General features: G+C 40.8%; 2 protein-coding genes across 40 annotated transcripts in view; one reads left to right on the top strand and one right to left on the bottom strand.

The window, feature by feature from the left end:
- Nucleotides 1–12,811, bottom strand: part of CFAP96 (cilia and flagella associated protein 96) — a 521,342-nt gene that overhangs the window by 318,212 nt on the left and 190,319 nt on the right. The gene's annotated exons all lie outside the window — the stretch shown is intronic.
- The window catches only part of SORBS2 (sorbin and SH3 domain containing 2), a 353,761-nt gene that overhangs the window by 309,132 nt on the left and 31,818 nt on the right, over nt 1–12,811 (top strand). For 24 of the 37 annotated variants that reach the window (XM_086703237.1, XM_086703238.1, XM_086703221.1 and 21 more), the window contains 5 exons: nt 660–709; nt 3,060–3,244; nt 5,613–7,196; nt 10,654–10,742; nt 12,355–12,401. In XM_086703237.1, coding sequence (XP_086559363.1) covers nt 660–709; nt 3,060–3,244; nt 5,613–7,196; nt 10,654–10,742; nt 12,355–12,401 — 1,955 coding nt within the window. The remainder of the gene's footprint in view (nt 1–659; nt 710–3,059; nt 3,245–5,612; nt 7,197–10,653; nt 10,743–12,354; nt 12,402–12,811) is intronic. The other 13 variants (XM_086703239.1, XM_086703240.1, XM_086703227.1 and 10 more) reach the window with 1 other exon arrangement.

The following is a 12,811-nucleotide window of genomic DNA, read 5'->3' as shown; positions in this document are numbered from 1 at the left end:
AATGTTAAAAGACCACTTCTGTTTATAAAAAGGTTATATTTGGGTTCATTAATCATTTGTTTAAACTAACCCTGAACTTAACTAATTTGAAAGATGTCAGTCTGTACCTGATTTAAGTACCAGATAGTTTAGTTTAATTTCAAACCAAATTCGGTGGTATTATTAAAATGCCATGTCTGTGTTGACAGAGGAAAGATGTCTCAGTTCTGCTCAGATGTTATACTTTGAAGGTAACGCCTGGCAACATGACAAAAAAATTTATAAAGAAGGTTTATGTTGTATAAGGGTCGAATGATGCCTACAAATTTTTTTTTTAAACAAACCATCCCTTAATGTAGAAGATTCCTACTTACAGTCTATTTCCTGCAAGAAGGAGCAATTAACAACTTTTTTTTTGCCCCAGGCAATGTTTGGTTTGTGAATAATTTGAGTTACAAAGAGAAATACAGCACATTATATCAAAAGAGAAAGTAGATAGGAAGAAAGTAGAAATCGAGTTACATGATTTCTCTTTGAAAGACATTTTATGATCAAAATACATGGTATTTTTATCTCAATTTTTATAATATTCATTTTAGGATACCTAATTTAATGTCCACGGACAAATGAAATTTTACCTTGGTAAAAATTTTCATGGAACTATTTTTCTATCTTAACAGGCCTCCTTGTATCAATCCTCAATAGACAGAAGCCTAGAAAGACCCACTAGGTAAGAATGTCACTACATTATGCAACCAGAATATTCTATACCAGTGGTTTCTTTTTTAATAGGAATACTGTTCAGTGAAATAATAATGAAGATTACGTTATCTGTCATTATTATTCTAAGCACCATACTTTATGAAGTTGTTTTATTGTGTTTTTGCATCACTGTATATCAGCATATTCAAAAATTTATAAAAACTAAGTGAAATAATTCTGGGTTCCTCTACCAAGAAATTCTTCCCTTCCCTATCTCCTCTCTATCCAGTTTTCTTTTCTTTAAACGGGAACTATAAACATCTAATTTTCAATATTATTAGATGATACTTACGATGGCATATTTGAAAAAAATGTGTAAATTATTAGAAAGTTTCTAAATTATGTTCTATACATATTTGTTCATTATACTCTGACTGCACAAATCAAAAACACTGTTGCTACCAATAAAGAATGGCTTACTATATACCACACATTCTAAGTACATAAACATATTCAATCCTTAAGACACCACGGTGAGTCAAGTACTATTCTCCCCACCTTAGGTCTGAACGCACTAAACTTAGGCTTTATTACTTACCAAGTTTACATAGCTAGCAAGGAGCAGAGACAAACTAGAACTGAGCCAGAATAACTTGGAACTACCCCTAACTGTCCCACGAATTCACCAAGGTTAAGTCCTGCTGATAGGCTTTAAATATCACTTAACTTGAAAGCATTACCGAAATTCAGACACAGCTCACTAGCAAGAGTGAATAATACAAACTCTCAGCCATATTGTATCACCAACAAGAAATATAAATTTGCCCTTCTACAGATTTCTCTCAGCGTAAGTCAAAAACTTTGTAAATTGGGTCCTTTGTAAATTGGGTTCATGGGGGCCATTCAGTGACATCAATGTCACTAAGTAAAAGGCTCCTCAAATTCCTCTCATATCTTTTACATCTATAGACACTCCTAAAGTATTTGAGTTTCAGAGTTCTCATCTGACCTAAGATTGCTATTAAGACTGTGCACAGACCCTCATGTGACAGGACAGTGACGGCAAAAACAGGTCTAGGAAAAGACGGCTATCCTCTTCAGAAGAACAAAGACAAATTCTGAGGCCCAGCTCCAACTCTATGCTTGCAAAGTGTGTGTCGCATCGACTCATTTACGCAATAGTGGTAACGTGCACACCTCGCAGGTTTGCGTGTGGGCTGTGCAGACAGTAACGGCAGCAAAGCAATTGTGTGTATTGCTGCCTCGTGGGAGCTGGTGTTGCCGTTCCTGCTGTTGCTGATGTAATTTTGTGTGATGATCGGACAGACAGCATGCCGCGTGATGTGTATCCTTGTTCACTAGCGTTTGTCCTGAGTGATCCTATATTCAGACCGAGACCGTGATAAAAATGTCCTGCCATTATAGACAGTTTACACCATTTCATACAACCAGATGAAAGTCCCCTTAAACGGTTTGATTGCTGGTCAGATCGTGATTCATTCATTACTTCACTGGGAAAATGTTAGAATTTCAGCGTAAGTGTTTTCAAGCTAAGATTGGTAGGAAAAGCCGTAGGGAAACCTTGGGGTAAGAGAAATTTGTCTCATCAGGTGACTTCCTTTTTTCCAGTCCTTTCTTTCATGTCGGCACGCTTCCCCGGATATAGTCATGTTGTTGGAACTCCTCTTTACAGAGAAAAGATACATGACACAAATCCTACCACTGAATTGTCAGTCACAACGTACAACACCAATAGGAGGATCTGTACTTTAAAATGTGATCATGAACTTATGTCTGCACAAAAAACTGCGCATGGATGTTTATAGCAGCTTCATTCATACTACTAAAACTTGAAAGCAACCAAGATGCCCTTCAGTAGGTGAATGGATAAACGAACTAGTGCATCCATATAATGGAAACTTCTCTTTTAAAAAAAAATACAGTCTCAGGGGCACCTGGGTGGCTCAGTCGGTTAAGCGTCCAACTTGGCTCAGGTCATGATCTCGAGGTCTGTGGGTTCAAGCCCCGCATGGGGCTCTGCGCAGATGGCTCAGAGCCTGGAGCCTGCCTCGGATTCTGTGTCTCCCCCCGCCCCCCGTCTCTCTCTGCCCCTCCCCCGCTTGCACTCTACCTCTCAAAAATAAATAATAAACATTAAAAAAATTAATAAAAAAATAATAAAATACAGTCTATGAATATTTTTAAAGAGAGGATAAAGAAATAGCGTTTAATAGCAAGGAATGAATTCTGAAAACTGCAGTTCGGGGGAACAGAGGTAAGAGTTATACCACTGTCACTAGCACATTCCATCAGTCTTTCTGGTTGACATACTAGCCTCCTCTAACAGCAGCCTGACTGAAGCTGATCTCTTCTTTCAGTGCCACGAGCATGGCCAGTGACTTCAGGAAAAGGAGGAAGAGCGAGCCTGCGGTGGGGCAGCCGAGGGGCCTGGATCACGGTGCACGCAGGACCAGCCCAGGCCGAGCGGACCTCCCAGGGTCAAGCGCCACCCTGACTCAGTCCTTCATAAGTTCCTCCCCTTCTTCCCCATCAAGAGCAAAAGGTGAGCAATTATTAGATTGATGGGTAAGCAATTTACTAGCTTAGTTTTAACCTAGGCTACCTGTGACAGCTGGGCAAGATTAACCGTGCAGAGATAGTTAGCGTTTAAATACAGTGTCTTGAATACAATCCAGTTTCATAACAATAGCTTTCTTTTTACACAGACTAGGTCAGTTTGGTGAGCTATGTGAGTGGCTTAAAGGACTCTATCATCTAGCATATTCAATGCTTTTTTCCTCCAAATGTATCATTTGTGGTTTTTTTTGAACACATTCAGAGTACCTAATTTATTGTCAGGCCATTAAAAGATTACATTTATAAATATTTGCGTATTTTTAAAAAATGGTCTAAAGTTACTACAACTAGCAAAGTTAATCACATCTATAGAGTAGGAATTAGAAGTAGCAACAAAGAACATTGTTGCCTAAAACGTACTTTGATTTTTTTAATTATTTAATTCGAGATAAAATTTTGTCTGACTTACGGAAGTTTATTCTTTCGTCATCTGTTCTATACTTTGGCCAACATTCACATAGACAGTAGAATATCCATGTTACGCGTGTAACATGGTGTTTGATTCAGAACAGTCCACTAATAAGAACCAACTGGTTTCAAGCCATACTTGGAAAATTTAGATTCACCAAGCCATTTCTCCATATGGCCTCTCTCTCCTCTCTGGAAGTTCAGTGAGCTGTGTTGAGAGAGGGCAAGTCTCCTTCAGGTCTCTGGAAGACTGGTTAGTGCATTATTGCTGTGGTAACAGGAATATTCCCAAGATGGAGACTGAGGATTAAACCAGCATCTACAGGTACCTAAGGCCATACCTAATTTGGGGCCCTGAAATCTTCCCCAATCGCCTGGCATTGAAACAGAACACAAAAGGAATTTGAAATGTGTAAAGAACTTGCACTCTAACAGAAGTTTCCCCTAAATAGCACAGATTCGGCCACACGTATCAAACATAAGCACGAAAAGCGTGGCCATGTGGCAATCAAAGCTAAGTGGTAGCTGGTTTGTGTGCAAAAGACAGGCTGGTTTGGATGCCTGGACTCTGGATAGGTGGGAGTCACTGGCCGTCTTCCATGGCCTAGTAAAAGTGGGCCTACTCCCTGGAAGGTTCAGAATGAGTGAGCCCCTTTTACGATACCTTTCATCCAATTAACAGACATACATTTATCAGATTCCACTCATTTATGCAAATGAATATTTTAAGATAGTAAATAGGTCATGAAATACCATTGATTCATTATGCTTGGATAGCACCCAAAAATTAAAAGGATTCTGATTAATTTATATATTCGTTTTTACCCTAGGGAGTGTTGACTCAACTTCCTTTCCCAAACATTACATATCTGCTTGATGTGCTTATCTACTTTTGCAAAGTTTGGATAAGGTTGTAAGACAGGAACTATCAAGAGAGAGATTTTCCTTCATCAGGTTTCCTTCTAAGATGAAAATGTCCCATTGGATGTTAATTTGGCCTCTCGTTTATGAGTTAACACAGCAGAGCAAAAGAAAAGAATATTTCTAAACATATTCTAAACTGAGGTCAGTTTTAGCTATTATCAAATTGCAAATTATTTTTTAAAAGAAAACAACCTCCTTGGAAAAAACTAAGATGCATTAACCTCTGATGAGAATTTTATACTATATCCAGTTATTCTTAAGAGAATCTGCCTCATAGAATGAGGCAATGAATGAGGAATCAATGAGGTAAATTTGTATGTTTAAAGAGGTTGTACCGTGTGTCTTGGAGAAATATTAACAGCAGTATTTCAAAGCATCTTGATTTTACAAGTTTGGAAAATGCTTTGTCTTGTTGCTTTTTCTATCTAACGCCCACGAAAAGTTACTTAATACAGTTACGGAAGTAGTAACTAAATGCAAATTTATAAATTACTCTTTACCTCTCTACCATTATAAATCAAATGAGACTCAAATCCTGACCCTATTCAGTTGATTAAACCTCTACCACTTTTGGCCTTAATTGGTAAACCTTTAAATTACACCGGGTCAGGCTCTTAGCTTCCGAGGTACTTCTGTGGTTTGGGCATACCTCGTTTGCAGAAAGATGTATGAACACAATACAAATAGGTATCGAAACTACACTAATTACTTTTTATATGTGGTTTTGTTAACTCTAATATCTGCGAAGCTACATTCATTGAAAAAGTATTACCCTGCCTTAGAATTAGGATTTTCTTCCTCTAAAGTTGAAGCTACATGTGTAACAATCCGTGTCTAGACTAAACCATGCTAACTGCTTTCCCTTTGCTATGCTATCTGATGCTAACTGACATGCTTCCTCTTTGTGAACCTTTTAACTTCTCCACATGTCTCTCTTCCACCACGCTGGCCTGGATTAAAAGGTGGGGATGATATGTGTCCCTCCCTTTACAGTTACTCAGGGCTCAACGGCAACCCCTCCAATGAGTTAGATTACTGTAACGCTTACAAGAGACAGCATTTGGATGTCCCTCGTGACTCACAGAGGGCCATCACGTTCAAGAACGGCTGGCAAATGGCCCGGCAAAATGCAGAGGTCTGGAGCAGCACTGAAGAGACAGTCTCCCCCAAAATCAAATCCCGTAGTTGTGATGATCTCCTAAATGGTGACTGTGACAGCTTCCCTGACCCAAAAGCCAAGTCAGAAAGTATGGGCTCTCTGCTATGTGAAGAGGAGTCCAAGGAGAGCTGCCCTGGGGCCTGGGCTTCCCCCTACATCCAGGAGGGCCGTGGTAACGGCCGATCGAGGCTCCGACACAGGTCAGCCCATGACGCCCCAGGGTTCCTAAAAATGTACAAGAAAATGCACCGCATCAATCGCAAGGATTTGATGAACTCAGAGGTGATTTGCTCGGTAAAGTCGAGAATCCTGCAGTATGAAAACGAACAGCAACACAAGGGCCTGCTCCATGGCTGGAGTCAGTCCTCCACTGAGGAGGTACCCAGGGACATGGTCCCCACTCGCATTTCTGAATTTGAGAAGTTGATTCAAAAGTCAAAATCCATGCCAAATTTAGGAGATGATATGTTCTCTCCTATAACCCTAGAACCCCAACAAAACGGTTTATGTCCCAAAAGGCGGTTTTCCATCGAGTCTCTGCTGGAGGAAGAAAGTCAGAGTAGACACCCTTCTCACGTACAACGCAGCTACGAGCCCAAAACCCTGGTGCCGATTCACATCGAAGTCACCAGTGACGAGCAACCGAGAACTCATTTGGAGTTTTCCGACAGTGACCAAGAAGGAGTTGTGTCTGACCACAGTGATTACATCCACGTGGAAGGGTCGTCCTTTTGCAGCGAGAGTGACTTTGATCACTTTTCTTTCACATCCTCTGAGAGCTTTTATGGATCCAGCCACCATCACCACCACCATCACCACCACCACCACCGGCACCTCATCAGCTCCTGCAAAGGCAGATGCCCTGCCTCCTACACCCGATTTACCACAATGCTGAAACATGAAAGAGCTAAACACGAAAATGCCGAGGAGCCCAGAAGACAGGAAACGGACCCCGGCCTTTCTAAACTTGCGTTTCTAGTCAGTCCCGTGCCTTTCCGGAGGAAAAAGAACTCGACTCCCAAAAAACAGGCTGAAAAGGCAAAATGTAAAGCGTCTGTGTTTGAGGCTCTGGACTCTGCCCTTAAAGACATCTGTGACCAAATTAAAGCTGAAGAGAGAAGCAGAAGCTTGCCAGACAACAGTGTATTGCACCGTCTTATCAGTGAACTGTTGCCAGATATTCCGGAGAGGAACTCATCACTTAAAGCTCTAAAAAGGAGCCCCGTGCACCAGCCCTTCCACCCACTGCCTCAAGATGGTGCTATTCATTGTCCATTGTACCAGAACGATTGTGGGAGAATGCCTCACAGTGCCTCTTTCCCAGACGTGGACACCACCACCAACAACTACCACCACCAAGACCATGAGAGTGCACGGAGTCTCCAAGGTGGATGAGCTTTTCTTTCTCTGTCCCTGTGGTTCAGACACCCACCATCCAGCTCTTTCATTTTCCATTCCTACATCTCATCATTCCTAAGCTGTGAGACCACTCAGCATCGTTATGTGTTTTTGAAGCAAATGCTTGTTGTGCAAACATGTCTTCCTGAATAGTCTCATTTGCCCATGTGATAATCGGACTTGACGTGTGGCTTAAAGTGATCACCAGTTCACAAAAATTTATTCATTCAAAATCGAAAGGGAAAACCATCTTGTAGCTTCATGCTAGGGTTGAAACAACATATGTCGAAACAACCAGTTAAACTTATTTTATCAATTTAAAAGGATCCCATCAGGGAAACCGCGATTGAGTATCAGTATCCTTAAGAGACTGATGACTCTTGTTTTGTCGTAAAATGAATCAAAACCAATAATCTAACAAACAGCTTTTACTTGGTTATTAATATTAACTTTATAGTCACTCACTCAATAAATAATTTCCTTACATTCAACATCGAGATACTACATCCAAACACCCAGGAAGAAAAACTGAACTAGTCAGTATAGTAATTGATGGACAATGAAAAGAGAATAGGACTTGTTGAACAACCTTTAAAAATTTTTTTTTCAACATTTATTTATTTTTGGGACAGAGAGAGACAGAGCATGAACGGGGGAGGGCCAGAGAGAGAGGGAGACACAGAATCGGAAACAGGCTCCAGGCTCTGAGCCATCAGCCCAGAGCCTGACGCGGGGCTCGAACTCACGGACCGCGAGATCGTGACCTGGCTGAAGTCGGACGCTCAACCGACTGCGCCACCCAGGCGCCCCTGAACAACCTTTAAAGGGCACATGGGATAAAATTTTTGGGAATACATCTTTAAGCTGTATAGACAGAAGTCTCATTTCCATCATTCGGTGTATTCATTTTCTTTTCCTTTCCATTACCTTATTTTCTGTTTCCGCTGAAACAATCTTATATCGACATTTGAATTAGGCCATTTAGGTTAAAAGTGACCCTCAACTCCATTTTCATAGATGGATTATCACCTTGGAGTGGCAACATGCGGACAAATAACAGTTCAAAGGCAGAGGACTTTTTCTGAGGTTTGTTAGGGGTTCTGATATTTTTTTATACAAGTTGTATACAATTCTCTCTCTCTCTCTCTTTTTTTAATTCTTAACAGACATCTGTTCACTATGTAAGTTTTCAGAAGCTGGAAAGAACATTCCCTGCTGGAATTTGGATTGTCAACAGTCTGCTATGCACTGGGCATTGCAAAGCGCTCTACACACACTATCTAATTAGCACTGGCACCAACCTAGGTGATAGGTATCATTATAAGCAGTGAGACCCAGGGGAGACAAGAGATTTGACCAAAGTCAGTTAGGGAGTAGGTAAGAGAAAAGAGATGCAAACTCCTAATAATTCAGTATTTGTAGTATAGAATATAATCTCTATAGGTTAAAAAAAAAGACAATGCAAATTTCATATTAATGTACTATATAGGTGACTCAATTGTTAGCGGCCACTGCACAAATTTGCTTTATTAGTATTTATCTTTGCTTTCATTTATACCATACAACACGCTTCCAAAACAACAAGTTAGAATTTTTTAAAACAGTGCCTACAATTTGACATTTTCACTGATTGAGACGTCACAATTTAAGTTTATAATAAGTCCGCTACCTTTTCCAGTTTTTCAATATTGGATAATTCCAGCTATTCAAGTAAGTGTATCAACGATAATAATCACCTCTAAATGTTATGTACGGATAGAGTACCTTACTGAAACTTGATCTGAGAGGGCTTTGAAAGGCATTTGAAGGGTATTTGTCTTTTGATAACATGCCCACTTTCCAATTTTGTTTAGCCCAATTGAAAAATAGTTTATATGCCATGGATTATGATTCACAACTTAATGATCAGCATGAAAGCTTTCATAAAAGTATTTCCATTTTAGAAACAGAAAATATATGGCACAGAATCTCTCTCATGCTTGAAAATAACTGAGTAAGTTTAACCTGAGATATTTGTGGCCATGTTACCTTACTAAATCTAAAGACTTTGGAATTCACAACCGACAGTTAGACATTTGTCCTTCTATGTCATGTAACTGGTGTCCACCTGCTGTTAAATAGACAATTCTGTCTTATAGTCAAAGTAGTCACGATCTTTAAGCAATGTTTTCTTTTTATGAGTTAGCATTTTTAATTCCTTTGTGACTGGATTTATTTTATTTTTAATGCTTCTTGCTAATCAATATAACTAAATCTGTTAAAGGGATAAGAGAAAGAATTTACTAATTTTGACCCAGTTATACTGGTAAAATTCTATAACAGAGACTACTGAGATATTCTTAGACTCTAGCTACATTTCCACATACAAATGTGTAAAGTATAAGAAACCATTAAGAGATACTTATAATCATAATTTGGGAATGTAATTATTTATACTGTGCTTTCAGATGAACAAAAACAATTCAGTATTTCATAAGCAGCGTAGCAATCAATAGGATACTTCCTGTTTAGAGAATTTTTATCCCTTTGCTTCTTGGAATAAATATATACTTTCTGATAAGGCAGTTGAACAAAAGGGAAGGCAAAAGATAAAGGCCTTTTAAGCCTTAGGATGACATCTTAAAACTCAACAACTGTGTAACAATGGGGTGGGGGGATAGGGGGACAGAGTGTGTAGGGATGGGGCATGGGGAATGGACACAACCATAGTTCTGCCACCATCATGCTTTATTTTTCTTTTTCATTACTACATTCTTAAATTGTTCCATGAGATGTCTTAGTTTTTGTTAATTGTTGCTATGTTCAAATTCTCCATCTTCTATAGGCCCTATAAACGTCATTATAAGTTTATCGATTTTCAGTAAGAGAGAGAGTGTGTGTACGCATGAGTGGTGAAGAGGCAGAGAGAGAGAGAGAGAGAGAGAGAGAGAGAGAGAATCCCAAACAGTCTCCATGCTGTCAGTCCAGAGCCCAACTTGGGTCTCAAACTCACAAACCGTGAGATCATGACCTGAGCTGAGATCAAGAGTTGGACGCTCACCCGACTGAGCCACCCAGGCTCCCCCTGCCCTGAAAAATAATTACAAATTGGAGGCAAAAGGAATAGAAAGTATTAAATCTCTGAGGTGAGAAATCCCCCCCGCCATCACCCCGCGAGTATGAATTGTATATACCAGGTGCTGCAGCATAATTACATCAGCAATGTAACAGTTACATTTGGGATTAGAACACTTCTGCAACCTCAGATATTTTTCCCTTTTGCGATGCTCTGGTTTTGTGTCTTCCATCACAACTTTATCGTTTACCTATGAATCTTATACCCACGTCTTCCATTGTGCTATGTCTCTAAATCCGAAGGAGAAAACAGTTGCCACCAGGGACCATGGCTAAAAATGGTCGGCTTTTAATTATGTGAACACTCACTCTGACCCTGTCCTTTCCCACAGACCATGAGTCCCCTAGAAGTTACTCATCCACTATGACTGACCTGGGGAGAAGTGCACCGAGGGAAAGAAGAGGAACTCCAGAAAAAGAGGTAGTTTGTTCAATAGCACTGGAGTCTTTTTTTCTGCAACGTATTTGATAAAGCACTTGCCAGCCAGAGTTTTTTCCAAAACCAGTAAAGAGCCCAGATCAAGAACATAAAAATGACGAGAGAGAAACTAGAAACACCTTCCCTGGAGGTTGAGCAAAGGACTCAAGGCAGCACGCACCCCGACCCTAGCTGTAGATGTCCCCCAACCGCGGTCCGGTTCCGGCAGCGAGGCCCCGCCGAGTCTTGACCTGACACCCGTGAATTAACAACCGTGCTCTGCGAGAGTGTTGAGCTGGGCTGCCCCATAGAGGAAGGAGATTTCCCAGTACAAATTTCGCCCCTGATGTAGAGGGGAGCTCTAGGTCATCTGTGTCGCAAATCAATACAAATTCGACCTAATTTTTGCCTGGCCTGCTTTTGTTGGAAAATCACTTGGAAAATCACTGCTCCTAGGAACCAGGTACCAGCTAGCTTTGTGCATGGTCCCGAGCCAGGGCTGGAGCTCAGGTTCACGCCATCTTGGAGCCGTGAAGGTTTGACAGCAACTGAAGCTGGCCTGGGACTGGCAGCCGCTCCAGGAGAATCCCTACAGGTGTCTCCTGCAGCCCAGTACCCGTGGGACCCCCAAAGAAGTCAGGAATGTCCCAGGTTGCCTAACGTTCATGGAATCCCAAGGAAAGAGAGTGGGGTGAGGAGATAACTGAGAAGTAGAAAAGGCAGAGCTGCATCAGCTAGCTAGGGTGTGCAGGGTGATTGAAGGTGAGTGTGTGTCACATCTTATCACGACTAGAAGATGAACGGCTGATTTACCGTGTCAATAAAGAATTCCTGAACCCTCCAGGGAATGCAAGATGACCAAGCCTATACTTTGGGCCACACACTCGCTTCCCAATGAGAATTGGGCTAATATTTCTTTGCTACTATGTTAATAAGTGTTAGTAAAAGGGATAATGGCTTCCTTCGTGACTTTTTCCAGTCTTTTTATTATGATTCCAAAGGAGTTGTGTTAACACATAAGACACAGGGCAACTGACCCTGGAAAAGCCAGAATTATACCTGGGACAGATCCCTCTGGAATTGTACTGCAGTGTTCATCTACCTTAGTTTCTTTTTTTTTAATTTTTTTAATGTTTATTTATTTTTGAGAGAGAGAGAGACAGAGACAGAGACAGAGACAGAGACAGAGCACAAGCCAGGTAGGGGAAGAGAGAGACGGAGTCACAGAATCCAAAGCAGGCTCCAGGTTCCGAGCTGTCAGCACAGAGCCCGATGGGGGGCTCAAACTCACGAGCTGTAAGATCATGACCTGAGCTGAAGTCAGCTGCTTAACCGACTGAGCCACCCAGGTGCCCCCATCTACCTTAGTTTCTAAGAGGAAATATGATATTCAGTAATTACGGTGAGCAAGCCATCTATTACACTCCTGTTATAGCTTAAATACCTAAGTGAAGAACTAATTGGTTGACTCATGAATTGCATAGAGGGTTTACATTATATATGTTTACTCACTCCTCGTGATTCCATTTCCCTTTAATTCACATGAAATTGCTTCTTGTAAAAAAAAAAAAATCCAAATTTTAAGTTAGCTCTAACTGTTTACTTTCCCTTTCAGAAATTGCCTGCAAAAGCTGTTTACGATTTTAAAGCTCAGACGTCTAAGTAAGTAAGATAAATATTCATTATGTGGCTTAGGTTGGCTTTAAATACTTTGGTAATACTTTAAGAGGTAAATATTCTAATGGGGTGTATTACAATATGGTCTAAGTCCCAATTCAGCGAATTCAGCAATCAGCTGTAACTAATGGTTCCTTCACAATTGATTGGGATAGGGCTAATTCTATTTTCATTTGTGATTTTCTTGAGAAACATTGGGTTTTAAGTGACACTGAACATGCTAGTGTACCATGAGTTCAAAAGGACAGGGCAAATAAAACGGAATTAAGAATCTTGTTTTCGGGGCACCTGGGTGGCTCAGTCGGTTAAGCCTCCGACTTCGGCTCAGGTCATGATCTCGCAGTCTGTGAGTTCAAGCCCCACGTCGGGCTCTGTGCTGACGGCTCAGAGCCTGG

The sequence above is a fragment of the Puma concolor genome, chromosome B1 (genome assembly GCF_028749965.1).
Source record: "Puma concolor isolate L17-30 chromosome B1, mPumCon1.1.hap2, whole genome shotgun sequence".
NCBI classification, from domain to species: domain Eukaryota; kingdom Metazoa; phylum Chordata; class Mammalia; order Carnivora; family Felidae; genus Puma; species Puma concolor.
This window is presented reverse-complemented; position numbering and strand designations above follow the sequence as displayed.